This window comes from Equus quagga, chromosome 6, assembly GCF_021613505.1.
Source record: "Equus quagga isolate Etosha38 chromosome 6, UCLA_HA_Equagga_1.0, whole genome shotgun sequence".
NCBI lineage: Eukaryota > Metazoa > Chordata > Mammalia > Perissodactyla > Equidae > Equus > Equus quagga.
The window spans coordinates 77,732,688-77,750,269 of NC_060272.1; the positions used below are offsets into that span (position 1 = coordinate 77,732,688).

General features: G+C 41.6%; 1 protein-coding gene across 6 annotated transcripts in view; it reads right to left on the minus strand.

Annotated features, from left to right (window-relative positions):
* Positions 1–1,028: 1,028 nt before the first annotated feature.
* TNFRSF19 (TNF receptor superfamily member 19) overlaps positions 1,029–17,582 on the minus strand; it is a 95,583-nt gene continuing 79,029 nt past the window's right edge. For 5 of the 6 annotated variants that reach the window (XM_046664527.1, XM_046664530.1, XM_046664528.1 and 2 more), the window contains exons 6-10: positions 13,802–13,966; positions 13,206–13,331; positions 9,295–9,397; positions 8,310–8,703; positions 1,029–3,648 (exon numbers count right to left, since the gene is read on the minus strand). In XM_046664527.1, the coding sequence (XP_046520483.1) occupies positions 3,640–3,648; positions 8,310–8,703; positions 9,295–9,397; positions 13,206–13,331; positions 13,802–13,966 (797 nt within the window). In that variant the 3' untranslated portion in view covers positions 1,029–3,639. The remainder of the gene's footprint in view (positions 3,649–8,309; positions 8,704–9,294; positions 9,398–13,205; positions 13,332–13,801; positions 13,967–17,582) is intronic. The other variant, XM_046664532.1, reaches the window with a different exon arrangement.

Genomic DNA, 17,582 nt, shown 5'->3' on the forward strand with positions numbered 1-17,582 from the left:
TGCTGGAACTCCTCAGACTGCTGTTTAGTTTCAAGATGACTGAACCATAAATTTGAGCTGTATTTACATACTTTATTGGGTGCCAAATACATTTAAAAAACATCAGAGAATACTTTTTCAAGTTAAAATGGGACAAATAGATAAATTCAGAATGACAGTAGCCAACTGCAGAGACCTTAATGATAGTGGTAATAATGAAAATACGTCAGCATTTCCAAACAGGGGACTGACTGGCTCCTGTTCCATGTGACTACAGAATACTGCAGACCTCCTGTTAGAACCTCACGAGCTTAGAGGTACTTTTCTCAGAGTTGATGGTACCATGAGCCCAGTCAGTCTGCATGGACACTGGAAAAGTCTAACAAGCCAAGGGGCTGAAGTGGGGTGGGGGATGGGAAGGGGGAAAGAAGCTAAAGAATGTCCCTCCCTCGTGGAATCCTTAGTGTCATTCAACACCACAGACTAACCAGCAGGAGATGGTATCACGTTAACTCATTTTATTTTTCCAGGAAGCTTAAAGTCCTCTCTCAAAATCTAATAATAGCTATAAAAGCTTTCCTGAGGGGAAAAGAGGAAAGGAAGAAAGGGATTGAGAAAGAAGGAAAGGAAGAAGCCGGGAAGGAAAAAAGAGACTCTTGCAGTGACCTGTGCCGCTCTGTGGAAGCGTCTTCCGCTCTTCAGTCCACTCCTCTGCGGAGAACGCCTTGCTGACATCCAAAAAGAACGACTGTAAAACCTCTGCTTCTTTAGGTCTTTCCCTCTTTGAGCCACAAAACGAAGGGAAAAAAAAGAGATCATAGTAAAATCTTGATACCAAAGCTTCTCAAATAACTGAGCATTTTTCAGTAGCTTGACATGCCTGAGAGATACAACCAGGTCACTGGGAAGGATTCAAATCCCCGCACAAGGTTGAGGGGCCAGAGAAGGTTACGCCAGGAGGATCAGAACTCAGTGTGCCCCGCACACGGGGAGCAAGACGGGAAGACGTGCCCACATTCACAGCAGCAATCATTCTCTTACCAGATAGGTAAATAAGAATACCAGGTATCAGTTTTATTCACAAATAAAAAAAGGTATTACAAAACTATTTGTATAAGAAAACGAAAATTTACAAATTTATAAATTCCAGTATGCAAAGTAGTAATGCTGAAATCTGAACCGATTCAGGCTACCTTAAAGCAATGATGGGTTTTTTCCCTTTCCTCTTCTTTTTTCCGAGCACAGACAATAGTGCTTAACCTAGGTAAGAGCAACATTAACATTCTATCTAAAGTAGAAAAATCTATATTTGAAAAATACATTCCATATACACAAACTTAGAAATGCCACGCCTTTCCCTGCTGCTCTCAGATCCCCGTGTCATCCTCTTCGACGGGCTTCGCAGCGCTGTCACGGCCGTGGGCTCCCGGCCCTGGCTCGGGCCTCGAGTAGCTGAGTTTATCCGAGTGCTGTCGGATATTCCACAAAGTGAAATGCAAATGGGATTTCTTTCTCAAGTGTTTACAAAATGTGTAAAAACTTTACAAAAAAACATCACTGTATGTTTCCATAGTAAAGTGGTGGGAAAATGTCTTCATCTTGATAAATATAACCTAGGATTTTTCAAACACAGTATCAATTGAAATCGACTTTCAACCCTAAGTATTTCCCTACTGATCAAAAGTGATGTTTCAGGATTTTTGGCCAAAGTCTCATTTGCATTGATCTAGTTCTCGCCAGCAAGTACTCACCTTTGAAGTTAATGAGGGCTCTACATATGGAAAATATATGCAGGTTACAAAAAGGAACACACCCTGGGCTGCTTTGATCATCCTCTGTCATAACAAACATGATCAGACTGCAAACAGTGGCACACATGTGAAGTACAATGAAGCCACTCAAGGAAACTTGCGTTTTCATAGACATCTTGTGATCAAATCCTAAATATTTTACATGAGTTCCTAAAGACAAGTCTCATAAGAGTTGGTGAGTACCCAAAGTTTAAGAACCAAAAGTTTATGCTAAAAAAGGAAAAGAAAAAGTCAATCACTTATGACTGGGCACCAGGTAGACAGGAAAGACTGTGCGTTACCATGAGACACTCTAATTTCCTATTTCAGTTTTGTTAAATGTTAGGTAAAAGACACTGACGTGGGCAGGGCAATTCCAAAACAAAATATCTTAGTGTACTCTAACACAATGACGTTCCAATGTCTATTTCTTTTTTAAGTGCAAAAGTGACAGAACTAACAGTAATCAGTTAAAAGACAAAGGCCAGATCTGATCATGTAGGTTCAAATAGGAAAAAAATAAATCCTGCTCACTTAATTCCTCTCCAGGACACAAAGAGTAAGAACAAACGAGCTGTTGCTTGGTTCACTTCTATCAGCTCTAGAGATAAATCTAGTGAGTAAACACAGGGTGGGAGGGGATGGAGCGCCTTCAGAGAAGCACGGCTCTCTTCTCTCCAGCATCATCCGGCACACAGAGGAGATTATCACGCTAACTAAGCTTACAAGAGCAGAGGGAACACTGCTGCATCCTGGTCAAACTACCCTACGGCTGTCACAGACCATTCACCCAAACGCCGCCTACAGATTGTGCTTGTCCTTCTGGTTCTAGTATGCAGTGTAGTCTTCATGAGACTCCTCCCCTGGTGTTATATTTCAGTAGGAGGGGAACCTGATATGTTGTAATTTCTAAAGCCTTTAATAGAAGATACAAGGCAAATAAAAGATCATTATTTTTACAAATACTACTTTTCTATAAAAGAAATTCTGGATCTTCTAAGCTCAGTTACAGGGACAGAAGTAACAACTGCTTCCCTATCAACCTATTCTCCCATAAATATGCTAATCTAGGATATGTGCATTAAGTGGGTTTTTACACAGGGTGATGGGCGCTCCTTTCCCAGCCACCCCCCCAACTCAGGCCTCTCACTACCAGCTCCCAGAGGGGTCCATGAGACAGCGGCTGAGGTTAGAAGTGTCGATTCTGGAAAAGACTTGTTCTCCTCTGATTCCTAGTTAAGTCAGGTAACTTCATTGAATAAACCCAAGATTTAGGCAGGCAGGATGAAGTCAATTCTAACCTCCTAAGCTAATTAGTTAAGATGATGAAAAAGTGACCATCAAATAGAAACATTCGTTCTTGAACCATTTTACCTAAAAACTAAGGTAACTAATCTGACGTTGACTTTTAGTAGGATAATCAGCTATATGAAATTATTTCTGGAAAGAAAATGTAAATGAAAATTTATACTCTGGGTCTTCAGTCTTGTAAAACCACATCCACCATAAAACTAAGTAAGAATGCATTTGTTTCTCGTTATATGCCCATAATCTCGGAGGCTGCAGACTTGACCCATCACTCTTTGAAGTCACGCTTGCGGCATGGAAGCTTCTTGTTTAGGAGAGATGCAAAGTATCACGAGTGCCTGGAGTCTTTTCTTGTTGTTTCTTGAGGTTTCAGCTTACAGCTGGTCTGGCTCAGAAGCAACTGGTTGAAAGCTTAAAATGTCATCAGTTTCGTTCAGATTTATTTTTTTGCCCCAGAAGCCAAGCAAGGTCCAGACTGTGCTCAGTCCATCAGCCTAAGCAGAGGAGTAGGCGCCCTTTGGGTTCCATATGCACACTTCTATTGCAGCAAGAAGCAAGCCCTTTACGCTTCCTAGAACAGCAACAGAAGGAAGGCTTTAAACACAACGTCTTACAAATGAAAGCTGCTCAACTGTCATTGTAAAAAATTATGGTACCTGCCTTTTAGCTGTACACATGAACTTCAAAGCTTATGGACAAGAAGCTCATTAATGGTGTTCACATATCCAGGTACCCAAGCACTCTGACAATAAAGATTTCATAACTCCTAGACACTCAATATTTGCAAATAGAACTTACAAGATGATAATGCAACTCACAGTAAACAAAATGTATAACAAACTTCTTTTGCTGATTTTCAACCTCCTCCAAACATCTGAAGCTTGTTTCTGTGCTGCACTCCTTGAAAGCATTCGTAGGTGAAGCTCTTCGCCTCCTTTAGTCCCTTCTTTCCAAGAACGAGATGACTAATGAATAGCGCCTGCCATCCTCAGTCTTTGAATTTAAAACTTATGTTAAACTACTGCAGAAAGTTTAGAAATAGTTTGGGAATGAGATTTCTCTTATAATGATCTCCTGGAAACTCATACTCTTCATAGGAAAACATCCTCAGCAAAGTGGAGCCAGCAGATTTGTCCTTTTCACTGAGGGGCAGCACTGTGCGTGAGCAGAACCCGCACTGATGCGGGAACCTTCACCAACTTGTTTACTACAAATTGGGCATGGGTGACATATCAGAAAAGTTTACGGAAAAATTTTTTCCCTAGGTCTAAGGAGATTATCCAGAAATAGAAGCTTCTGAAGTACTCTTGATAATGAGAGAATTTTATCAAATATGTTGATCAATTGATATAGTAATAACCACATCGACCCTTCTGTGGGAGGCAAATTAGACTCATTTTTGCCAATAAGGAAAAAACAGAGATTTTTAAAAATAGATTGAGAAACTAGAACCCAGGTCATCTCATATCTTTTCTACCATCCCTTCCATTATTTCATGCTGACACTTAAAATGTTGGTTTAAAAACTAACCCAAAAAAGCTTTCCTGTAGGTAAACAGGCTGGCTTCATTCTCCCAAATATCTTAGCAAATGATGTCCCAAATATCTTAGTTCTGCTCCCTCTGGGGAGGTGTGTATAGGGAAAATTTGATTAAAATTGAGTCATACAGACCACAGGAGCCTCTCACACCTATTTGTCTTACTCTGGAACATAACTCTCATTATCAGATTCTGGGTGGTCTTAAACCACCCACACGAAAACTACTGTGGAAAAATACAGTTTTGGGAAACAAATGCATCACGCATTAGAAATCTGAGGCTCACTCCAAGTAGGACAAAAATGGCATTAAGCATTTCACAATATACATATGTGTCAAATCATAACATTGTCCACTTTTGACCTCACAATATTATATCTCAATACAGCTGGAAAAAAAGGGGGGAACAGAAGTTAAAAAACTGAAAATACAAGTGAATGCCTGGATAGGAAATTAAAGTTTCATTGAAAATAAAATAGAGATAAATCACTTAAAAAAAAGGAGGGCTTGGGGCCAGCCCAGCAGCATAGTGGTTAAGTTCGGGTGCTCCAGGCCCAGGGTTCGCAGATTCATTTCCCGGGTGCAGACCTGCATACCCCTCATCGAGCCATGCTGTGGCAGCGTCACACATACAAAATAGAGGAAGACTGACGCAGCTGTTAGCTCAGCACAATCATCTTCCTCAAGCAAAGAAAGAAGATTGGCAACAGATGTTAGCTCAGGGCCAATCTTCCTCAGCAAAAAAATAATAAAATAAAAGGAGGGCTATTACGGCTATTGCTGCCTTTATATATTTCCCAAACTGAAATACAGTGCTTTCCAGAACTCTGAATGAGCCCAGGCCAGGGAGCCAAACTCACTACACACGAAATTGAGGAACAGAAGTCCTTGACTTTGGTTTATAATAGCAAGCTGCTGAAATCAAATTCTTTATGAGAAGTCAGTATGTTTTCTACCTTGGAGAATTAGCCTGTTGGAGGAAGTGTGAAATACTTTTTGGAATCTGATGGATTGAAAAAAAACACCACCATTCGAGTTAAATACGTGGTTGACCCTTGAAATCACGGAGAGGGTCATCTCCCAAGGACGTGCAGCTGTGGCCACCTCTTATTTTGTTTTGAAGATTAAAGTGCATTCACTCAATTTCACACATTTAGTGAATGCAACCGAAGAGAAAGTGCTTTTCAGAATCTGGAAAATATTATCTTCTAAAATGGGCTCAAAATATTATTTGCTATTTTTAATTACAGGGAGAAAACTGAAATGATTTACATTTTAACAATTCCTTTCCTGAATTCAGAATGTTTTATTTAGATTTACAAAAATTCTCTAATAATTATGAGATAAGACATCTTGGAAAGCTAACAAGAACCTTTCATTAATAAATTACATTGTGCAACTTGAATGTAACATTTTCTCATTCATTTTATATGTAATTAGAACTTTCTTTTCATAATAATTTGAGTTGAAAGTATCTTTATGCAGCTCATAACTACCTTGACAACTGTCTTTGAAAAGGAATTGATATCATTATACACCAATTTTATATACTAAACTGGTTCTAAAGTCTTACGTTCATATAGCTGTGATAATGGTGCTTATCAACCCCACATCCACCTCACCAACAACATAAGCAGAAAAAGGTAGAGAACGGGTTGGTTCTGATGTGATTTGGTATCAAGATGTTTCATCCCCTAGTCTTAGAATTTACATCAGAGAAATGCAGACAAGCTGGAGAATTAAGATGAGTGGTAATTCTGTTTACTGACCACGCAGTCAGTAAGCTGGCAGCACAGTCATTCTGTAACTCGGACGTCCCCTACAAGAGAGGTAGGGAGATGTGGTGATGGTAACGCAGCGAGTTTATCATCCAAACTGACTGACTTCAGCATCTTGGAATGGAAATGGGACTCAGAGCGAATTTTCAGAGTCCTAAGCCTTTGATTTTAGAAGTGCGTGGCAAGGACCCGGTGGGGACGATGGGATCAGCTGCTGAAGGAGTTGAGAGTGGTCCTCTCACCTGTATCAGGGCCTCCTTCCTGCTTCGTTCTCAGCCCCGAAGCTCTGTGGGCCCACGGTCCATTCCTGAGTCCTCCACTCGCCTACGCTAACTCTTAAGTTTTATTATTATCATGAAAGTTATAACAATCATGGGCTGGCTCAGAAGAACAAGGTCAGTAAGCGATCTTTCTCAGCTACAGAGGATGGCTTCTGTGTCTAATTTGTTTGTTTTCCCTCCCTTCACTTATTTCTTCTTAATTTCCTTTATTTTGAGAAAACCAACATTTTTTTTCTCCAAAGCCAACAATCATTTTCTGTATAGAACTCCCCATAAATTCGCTATAGAATTTTTTTGCAGTTAAAAAAAAAGTGCTGCAGGGGCCGGCCCGGTGGCACAGCGGTTAAGTTCACATGTTCCCCTTTGGTGGCCCAGGGTTCACCAGTTTGGATCCTGGGTGTGGACATGGCACTGCTTGGCAAGCCATGCTGTGGTAGGCATCCCACATATAAAGTATAGGAAGATGGGCGCGAATGTTAGCTCAGGGCCAGTCTTCCTCAGCAAAAAGAGGAGGATTGGCAGCAGATGTTAGCTCAGGGCTAATCTTCCTCAAAAAGAAAACCCCGCAGATATAGATCACTATATAACTTATGTACTGTTCTTAAAAGGAACACAGCTCCAGCCACACTCTGACTTCAGGCTGTTTCTGATATAATCAGACAAGGACACAACAGCCCATGGAAACGCAGGCCCACAGGAGCACATGCAGCAGGTCTCGGAGAGCTTCCCTCAGGCCCCAGGGCCCCTGATTTGGGGCAGGGAGGGAAAAGCTGTGAGAGCAACGCTGTCTGTGCAGGGCAGGGGCTTGTGGGGCTGGGAGCCTCGCCCCTGCTGTGACTCTGCCCTTTTATACTCAAAGCCGGCATAATTCTTCCACAAGGACGTATACTAACAATAGATGTGCCTACATTAAGGAAATATTTATAAACACTAAGGCAAACTCAGCAAAGACCACATCCTCGCCTGGAGGAGAGGACAGGGTCGCTGCCCAGGTATCCCAGGTGCTTCTCCACCTGCAGCCTGGCAGCCCATCCCACGGCCCCCTCCCTGCAGTCACCACCTCCCCAAAAACTGGTTTTAAACCCCTCTATCTGGAAGGTTCTTATGCTGCATTTGGTCTCATATCACAACTGACAATCAATTTCCAACCAAACTGATCAATCAGTTAAAGCAGAACAATCTAGTAAACAAGAGTGAAGGAGCGAAGAGGAGTGGCTTCAGGTCACCAAAATTCTCACTAACTTGACAGGGAATGAAGTGCACTGAAGTACTGGGCATAAGAATATCACAGGGAAAAACGACAGTGAGGAACTGTTTACAAGAGGTTCCCGCAACTACCTCACCCCTCCCAGTTAGGAACAGAGACAGGAGATGCGCTAAGTCCGTAGCTGGATTTACAAAGAAGACTAGAAGGATGCAACTGCCCTTTAGGCCCTGATAGATGAGCTGTTAGTTGAAAAAAAAAAAAGGCTCTTGAAATTTAATTTAAAATACATTCTCCTATAACATACAAGAAGTTATAAAAGATGAAAAAGCTTTCTCATCAGCTTGCCCCACATTTTTGGTGGGAGTTCCACTCCCTCTGGTCTTCCATAAGTCCACGCTACGTCCACTCTGACACCAGTCCTTGCCTTACCTGGGGGCAGGTCCGAGTGGTTAGGTTCACGATATCGCCACTCTCTTGATCTAGCTGGCTTCTAGAAGTTAGTGTATCCTGAGTCAGCACTGATTCTGTCAGTGAGCTGCTACGTCTAGACAAATCAGTAGTTTCTGTAAAGTTTTCATAATGGGCTTGAATTGGAACAGCTCCACCAACCAAATCCTGATTACTGTCGGAATCCAAAGATGACGAACTTTCATTTTCTGGACTGAGAGAATGAAAATCTTCTCCAGTGAGTTCAGGAAAAGCGTCACAAAAAGAGATGTCGTCACTACAAAGGGGATTTTGCATCAGAGGCCAGGCGTCCGAAAACTCGCCACAGACAGATCCGAAGAAAGTGGGCGTCGTTTCTGTCAATGGACCTGCGTTTCTGAACACACGTTCAAAAGGTCGTTAAGTGTCCCACGGGGAGGAAAAACACATCTACAAAGCAACGTTCCACCTACACTTTTAAGTTTTCTAGATGAAACAGCAATTTGTTAAAGCAGACTTGTAGCGCTTCCTTTGTTATAAACTTGCTTCAACACTACAAGTTAAATTACTCCGTTTACTTTGAAACTGAATTTCTACACCTACTTCTAATCAATATAGTTACACTTAATCCAATTTCTAAAATATGTAGTTTCCTGGGTCTTCACTGAGTTTCTTTGACTGATGCTCTACAATTCTGGGAGTACGTGACATGTTAAAAATTACTTACAGATGACAGAAGTGTCATAAATCACGAATATAAGACAAAAATAAAACTAATAAAGTGTAAAGAATAAAGAATGTTGCATGGGATATCAGTAACCCTGAGAGATTCACCTAATTCTTGCCAAAGATTTGCTTTCCTCCAATGTCCTGAGTGTTATTAATAATATCAAAAAGTGATGTTCTCATAGTTTCACATGAAAATTGAGGAGAATGCATATATGCACAAGGGAACGGGAAATTATATTGATTAAAAATACCCAGTTACCTGTCCTGAAGAGCGGCCTTGGAATGCACTCTACAGCCAGGAGCGGCCCGGTGGACGCTGCAGGCCTCGTCACGGCACAGGCATGGCATCAAGTGGGCAGGCCCTAGGAAAGCCACAGACGGGTGAAGCACACGGCTCTTCCCTGGGAACCTCCTCTTCAATACCACTTCAAAACTGCTCTTGAAAACTTAGCTATTCTCCTCTGGGGACTTGTTTTAGGAAAAGGAGTATGAGGTTTAATTTTTTCCCTTTCTTGTTATCTTAAAAAAAATGATGAACCACTTACATGAAGCACCTAGAAGAGTTAAAATCAGACGGAAAGAAGGTTGGATGGCGGCTGCCAGGGGCCGGGGGAGGGAGAGAATGGACACAGTTTCAGATTGATTGGGACGATGAAAAAGTTCTGGAGATGGACAGTGGCGATGGCTGCACAAGAATGAATGTACTTAATGCCACTGACCTGTACACTTAAAAATGGTTAAAATGGTAAATTTCATGTTGTGTGTATTTTGCTACACACAAAAAATAATGTTGGAACGTAATCATGCGCTCTGTGAGAGGACACGTGGAATGAGACTCATGTACTGGTAAAGAAGCAGAAAGAGCACGGCTTCCGGCGAGTGGTCTAGCAATACAGAACAAGAACAGAAAAATCTTCAAACCCTTTAACTCGATACACACACGCACATCCTCGTTTCTTTTGCCTGCTAGGAGTGTAACTTAGGGACTAACTAGGTATGTGCACACAGCTTTACACATCATTATGTTCACTGAAGCAGTACATATTTTTGACTACAAAGATAATACAAGTTTACTGAAGAAAAAACCTTAAAAAAGAAAGAGATATTAGATAAGAAATTTAAAAATAGATCTTCCTCAATCCTATAAACTGGAAACAAACACTGTCAACATTTGGTGAACAGCATTCCAGACTTCTCTCTCTATATACATGCACATGTAGCTCTGATTTATAAAAACCATAAACATACTAAAGTAGACAGACAAATACAAGGACACACATATATAGGGAGAAAAAGACTTGAAGAAATGATATATTTACATATATAAAAATATGTTTGTGTGTGTATCCAGAATTTTCATGAGGATTATCCCTTTACCTTTATAAGCAGGAAAAAAAACTACGAAACAAATATTTCCCTTTTTAAAAATGAATGTTAAGTATTGAGATGCAATTGGAAACCAGGCTTCATTAGGACGGACACCAGCACAGCTTCCCCCAAATCTCTCAAAGCAGGCCGCCATCTTGTGCCATCTGAATATATACCACTGTGATCATGGGGACGTGCCTGGATCCACTGGCAATTCACTCAACAAACATGTGATGCTCCCTGTGGAATTTCTCAAAATTATTTAAAAGCAAAAGGCATTGCCATTCCTTGTAGAAATGGCTGGTTCTAGGGCTCAAGGAGGGAAAGCAGAAGATGAGCCTAGAATTTCTTTTTGTGTCAGAAAGTAAGATAGTGCTAAAAGAATAATGAGGACAAGTCAAAACGATACATGAGCCAGCTTGAAGGGCCTTGCACTGGCCAAACCCAGGAAAATTGGAGCATCAAAATAAATAATGATAGCAAAGGGTCGTAACCCACTGAATGAGGTCCATGAGTCCACACTAATTAAAGTAAACAAATAAATAGGGAAGAAGGGGAAGTTCCTTTTTACCATAGAAAACCAACTAATAAATGTAGAGAGAATGATGGAATTAGAAAGCCAGAATTTGTTAGCTATCATCATCATGACTGATTGAGGATCAATCAGTCCATCAGGGGATGCTAAACTTCTGGGTGGAAGTTTGGAGAGTAATAGGGTATTTACATAGTCTTAAAGAGTCTCCCATAGGGTATTTATTAATTACAAAGAGAACAACAATAATTTCACAGCACAGAAATCTGGCAGACACCACCTTAACAAAGTGACACCACTTTAACCCAGGAATGGGACGGATGGACACGCTGTGCCGCGCATCAGGACACAACGTCATCTCTGTGTATTTCTGAATCTAGTCACAAGAAAACATCACACAAAGCCAAACTGAGGGTCATTCAAAAAAATTACTGGCCTGTGCTTGTAAAAAATACTAATGTCATGAAACAAAGAAAGATAATGGAGCTATTCCAGATTAAAAGAGAGTGAAGAGATCTGACAACTAAATGCAACTTTTATCTGGGATTTTCTTTTGCTACAAAGGACAGTACTGGGACAATTAAGAAAATCTGAATATACTCTTTAGATTATATAATAGCATTGACTTAATGTTAATTTCCTGATTTTAATAATCGTGCTGTTACATAAGAGAACGTTCTTGTTCTTAGGAAACAAACACCGAAGTATTGAGGGTAAAGGGACATCCTATCTGCAACCGACTTTTACATGGCAAGTGAAAAAAATATATATCTACACATCTCCATCATACTGAGAGAGAGAGAGAAATGATGAAGCAAATATAGAAAGGAGATAAAATGTTAATATTTGGGGAACCTGGGTAAAGGGTTTGTGGAAATTCTTTGTTCTATTCTTTCAACATTTTTCTAAGTCTGAAATTATGTTATAATACAAAGTTCAAAGAAAAATGGTGCTGCCATTAAGGAGGAAGTGATTGAAATCAAAAGCTATCCGGAACCTGGCATCAGCACGGGGCACTGTCTCCAGTTCTGTTAAAAGGACGTGCAACGAGGCCATCTACGCATTGAATCTTTCTTTTCAGATGGAAGTTAAGATGAGGCAGAGTATGCACAAAGCTGTATTTTATTATATTTAAAATTTGAGTTCATCTTTCAGAAATTATTCCTGCTCACTGATTCTAGTGGCAGTGTCACTGTATAAGATCTAGGAGACAACGCACTCGGGCGTTTTAAGGATCATGGTCACTGTCGGTAGCTCTCTAAGAGTCCATTATCTACGTAGGCAAAGGCAAAAAAAAGATCCACACACACCACCACAAGTCCCATATTTTATTCTTCACCCATTCCTAAACTAGAAGGGAGTAATGATCAATAGGAAAATAATGATGTTGAGAACGTCTTATTCCACGTATGAAATATTAAAAAATTGAATCCTGCAAATTCTTGCAAAGAAAGGTTGGATAGTTCCAAGAGGATAAGTCAATCTAACTGGGAAACATTTAACTTAAAACAAAGAACGGTTGTAAGAGACAAAACAGTGCTACGAGCACTGCTTCAAAGGTGCTAAGAGATGTGTGGAGTGAGGAGCGGGGAGGGAGCGAGGGCGGGCTTCCAGGAGGGCGACCCTGCCACGTGGGATCTGACTTTGCAGAGGAGGTGAGGTCGCTACAGTGGGGACAGGAGGGGGAAGTGAAAGTCTGTCTAGAAACCTTGTGTTGATGAATATAAATAACTGGCAAAGAAAGCTGGTATACCCTTTGCCTGTTTTTTCCCAAGCGAGAAACCAATGTCCATTTGAATTACTTCCCTAAACTTTCATTTCTGTCAATAATCCCAGAGGCAATTACGGTTTGTGGAAACCCTGTCACAGAGCTCCCTCCTGCCTCTTCTTTAAGAAATCCAAAAAAGACATGACGATAGACACACTAACGCCCAGTTTGAATCCACCAGACGAGAAAGGATACAAACTCCTACTCCACACAAGGTTGATATTATTTTAAATCAATTGACCCAAAGCAACAAAGGCAAATTTGCTTCAAAAGTTACCCAAGAGTTCTAGGATTTTTATGAGATGCTCCTTTTCTTTTTAATATTTAAGAGACTGAAAGCACCCAAACCATCAGGGGACAGTGGAGAAAAATTTAACAAGATTAGCTTTAACTAGAAAACTGAGCAGAGCAGCCCAGCTGTGGGACGGACAGGAGCAATTCTTCGCAGCTTCAGAGCTGTGACCCCCCGGTCCCCACATGGCCTCCTCACCGCTCCGCTTACCGCAGCTCTGGGCCGGGTCCCGGGGGCACTGGCAACAGGCTCTGGGAGCAGATTCGTTGAGCTGAGGTCTGTCAAAACATGACAGTTCAGAACCGTTGTACTGAATGTCTTGTGCTCTCAGAGACCCTAAATGAAGGGGGCAAGAATTCTGTCAGCGAAGACAATTTCCTCTACAAAGGGGTTCGTTAACATCACAATGCAGACCAGCACCATTCTAGTTTTTGTATTTTTAAAGAAAAAGAAGGCTATCATTCAATCTTCAAAACATTTCTTCTTACACAGAGGCACAAATAGGAAAAAATTTGTCAAGAAAGCTCAAAATGTAGAGTACTTATGTTGCCAGAGCTTACAACAATTTTTATTTTTGCCTAGTGGCAGGGGGACATCCCTGCCTTTCAATGTCCTTATAAAGTGGTGCCACCCCTCAGTGCCTCTTTGGGGCTAGCCGGCTGTGAGGTCCATTTTCATGGGCTCTTTGTCCCTTTAACAGCTCCTGGATTCTCCTCTTAGTCAAGTCTCTTGCTGAAGATTCGAATGACAATGATGATAAATGCACGTCACGAAAATGTAAGAAACAGAAAGACCTCAAAACTTACAGCTGGGCTTTTTCTCCATAAACTGCCTCTTACAATAGATGACGCAGAGAATGAGCAGGGCCAGCAGGACGGTGGCCAAGGCACTGCAGATGATGGCAGCCAGGGCTGTGTCCCTCGGGCTGGAGGCTGTGGACGGGATCTTCACGAGGTTGACCTTGCTGGTACCTGAAAACCAGCAATGGGATCAGCAGGCTCTCAACAACCCAGCAGACACAAGCGCTCACACCAAAGCTGCCTGCAGCATGGCCTTCACGCAGTGGAAATAAAACCCCAGAAACCCAGGGGAGGCACTTTAAGATGGCTCAGGCACTCCCTCCTCTTAGATTTCTTGACTATTACACCTCCACCCCGAACCCCCAAATGTGTGGATGTGCCTCCCCTCTGCTCCCACCACACTGAACACACAACCCTCAAGGCATTGTGCTGCGGGAATGTGCTTCCAGGGCCACTCGACCAGAACTGTTTGCGAGATGGAATTTGTCATCTTTCTCTCTGTCCCCCGGTAATCGGCACAGTGTTTGCCACATAGTAAACATATTTTGCTATTTGTTATTTAATAAATAGCAAAAAAAAAAAAAAAAACCCTTGCTATTTTTTGATATTTGTTATTTAATTGGAATTAGACTATCTACATTTTTAAGCAGACTGCACTCAGATATGCTTTTTTGGGCAACTTTTGGGAAAAACAAGAGGTTGGATCACTCACGACCTTACAGTAGGCCCACAATTTCTGAGACAGTAAGCATTTTTTAATGCCTTAGCTGTTAAACTGCTGAACAACATCTAAGTTTTGGAGAAAAATTAAGGCTGCAGTTATACTGTGGAGAGGCAGGCACAGTAATGTGTTAAGGAAGTTTCAAGAAAAAGATCCTGTTTCAGAGGGTGGTATTGCATCATGGTTAAGAGCAGAGATTCTGGAGTCCCACTGCCTGGGTCAACCTCTAGATGTGGGACCTGGAGCCAGCAACTTAATTTCTCTGAGTCTCACACCCACATCTGCTCAAATGGAGGTAACAATAGTTCCTGTCTCACCCGGCCCTTGAGGGGCTGAAATGAGTTATCACACAGGCCCTGCACTCCGTGCTACTGAGTCATGAGCTATTGGAATGATGATGATCGTCATTAGCACTTTAAGTATCTCTAGGGTACTGGGATGAACAAACTAATTTGGACCAGAAATCTACATTCAGTGGAGTCACATCACACTCTATTAACCTCAAAAGAGTTTGAGGGAGATTGAAAGCTACATAGAGGGCAGTCCTGCCTTCTCCTCCTGAGTCGCTGCCCTGGGCGCTGAGGGGGCCCTCGGGCCGCTCCCCTCAGGCGCGCTCAGCTCCTCAGCGCTGCCGCAGGCACTGCCCTCTCTGCTGAAGCTCCTCCAGACCACGCCTGCCCCACAGAAGCTATGTGTGCCTCTCGTGTAATTTTACGTTGTCTAGAAGCCACATTAAGAAAGGAAATAGAAACAAGTAAAGTCAATCTATTTTTCTTAACCCGATATGTCTTAAAATATTATCGTTTCAACATGTATTCAATATAAAAGTTATTACTGACTTATTCTGATTCTTTACTCGTACAAACATTTCAAAGTCAGGTATGATTTTACATGGACAGCACATCCCGATTTGGACTAACCATACTGCAAGTGCCCGTTAGCCGCTGCGGCTCACGGCTCTCGTAACAGACATCCAAGGCCAAAGACGAAAGGTTCGTGACGTCTGTGCAGCACAGCACCTAAACACAAGTCCCTCGTCTGGGAGCTTTCTCCTCTTCCCTGGCCGCATGTTCCCCAACCCCCTCCCCAACTGCACCCCATAAGGTTGCTTTCCACTCTATGACACTTGAGGTGAGAACCAGAGAGAAACTTTTGGGCTAATGTTATTGAATCATAAAAACAGGAGAGCAGGAATGATCATTTTGGAAGATTGAGTCTTGGTATTTTGAGGCCCAGTGATTCCAGGCCACACTGATAAAGGTTTTGTATTGCCACCTGAAGAGGCACGCAAGCCATGTGCCTGGGGATTGGATGAAGAGGGATCATAATCCACTCACACAGTTGAAAGGATATTTGTTTGTAAACATTTAACATTCACAAAAAGTATGTTATCACTTCTAGCTATATGGATATACCGTAATCATCAAATAGCACATATTAAATGTCCATCATACAGCAATTAACCGACATCCCTGACCTGTAGCAGTGGACAAATTCACAAAAGGAGGTATGAACACAGGCACAGCTGTACCAACACTGGCAAATAAGTAACTGAGGAGGAATTTATATTCTATGCAAGTAAAACAGTGGGCTACACTGGAGGGGAAGTGACCCGGGAAATGTGAGCATTATCTTTTTGGACCAAATGGTAAAGTTGTGGAAAACCACATCTCATGTTGTTTGTGAGAAAGGTAGTTTACTTCAGAGTGAGACCGGGTCCCTTAGCTTAAGCTTTCCATCAAAGAACCCAGCTGTGTTCAATATAGGGCTTTAGCAAAACTGGCATCAAAATGAGACATAACATATGATTTGAGCTGAAGATCTCAAAGCTCCTAACTCTGCTGTAACTATTAAGTTAAACTCGTCAATTAACATAGTATTGGGTATTCAGAAAAAGCCTACCAAGATTTCAGGTTACAGGAGATTATAGGTTATAGGGATTTCAGGTTAAAGGAGGATCATGATTTGAGCGCTTTAAGTTCTTATTGTTTAAAATCTTCCTAAAATGTATTAGTCAACTTACTTGCCTTCATATAAAAGGAACTATTTCTAACTAGTAAATGAGGTAAAATGCCCCCAAATGAGGACTATGTTTTTAATTTGGTGGTTTGTGACTCAGGATTTATTTTGCCCAAGCCAATCACAAAAGTCTTGTTAACACATATCTCTCCAAGGTAGGGTACTGATACTGTAATGTCAACGATGATGAGTTGCCATAGCAACAGCAATTCTAAAGGAAAGTACATCCCAAAAGCCCATTCTCTATACATTTTCCAGGCAGTAGCATCTGAAGATAAACAAGAAAAATACGTTTACCTCCCACTTTTTGACACCTAAATAAGAAAAGGTATCTTGTTAACTCAAGCATCCCCTCAGAGAGTCCCCATGGGAAGTAGGGCTCTGGAAACCATGTTCTTTTTTTTTTTTTTTTAAAGATTTTATTTTCCCTTTTTCTCCCCAAAGCCCCCCAGTACATAGTTGTATATTTTAGTTGTGGGTCCTTCTAGTCGTGGCAGGTGGGACGCCACCTCAACGTGGCCTAACGAGCGGTGCCGTGTCTGCGCCCAGGATCCGAACTAGTGAATCCCTGGGCCGCCAAAGCAGAGCGTGCAAACTTAACCACCCGGCCACGGGGCTGGCCCCTGGAAACCACATTCTTGATTCTTGTTTATATGGACAGGTTAATGACAACACTTACAGCAAGCATCATCTTTTATAACAAATGGGTTTATCATTCTGAAGTTAATTGTCATAAACAGCAATGCAGACACAAATATAGACGCTATGGGGGAGCGGGCTGCATATTACTGGATTTTAGAACCACCTCAGAAACTCATTCACATAAGCTGCTAATAACAGCCTATTTTCTTATAATTCTTTTGACTTGAGTAGTAAAAAAAAAAGGGGGGAGGTACTGGCTGTGTGAGGTGGCTTCTATCCTACTAAGTTCTGGTCAGTTGAGATGAGGATGAGAATTCCTCAGAAAAGGATTTATCTACTACAAACTATAAAGTATTGTTTTGCTAACCTGTGCCCATGGCAATGATATTGAGATTAAAGATTCTT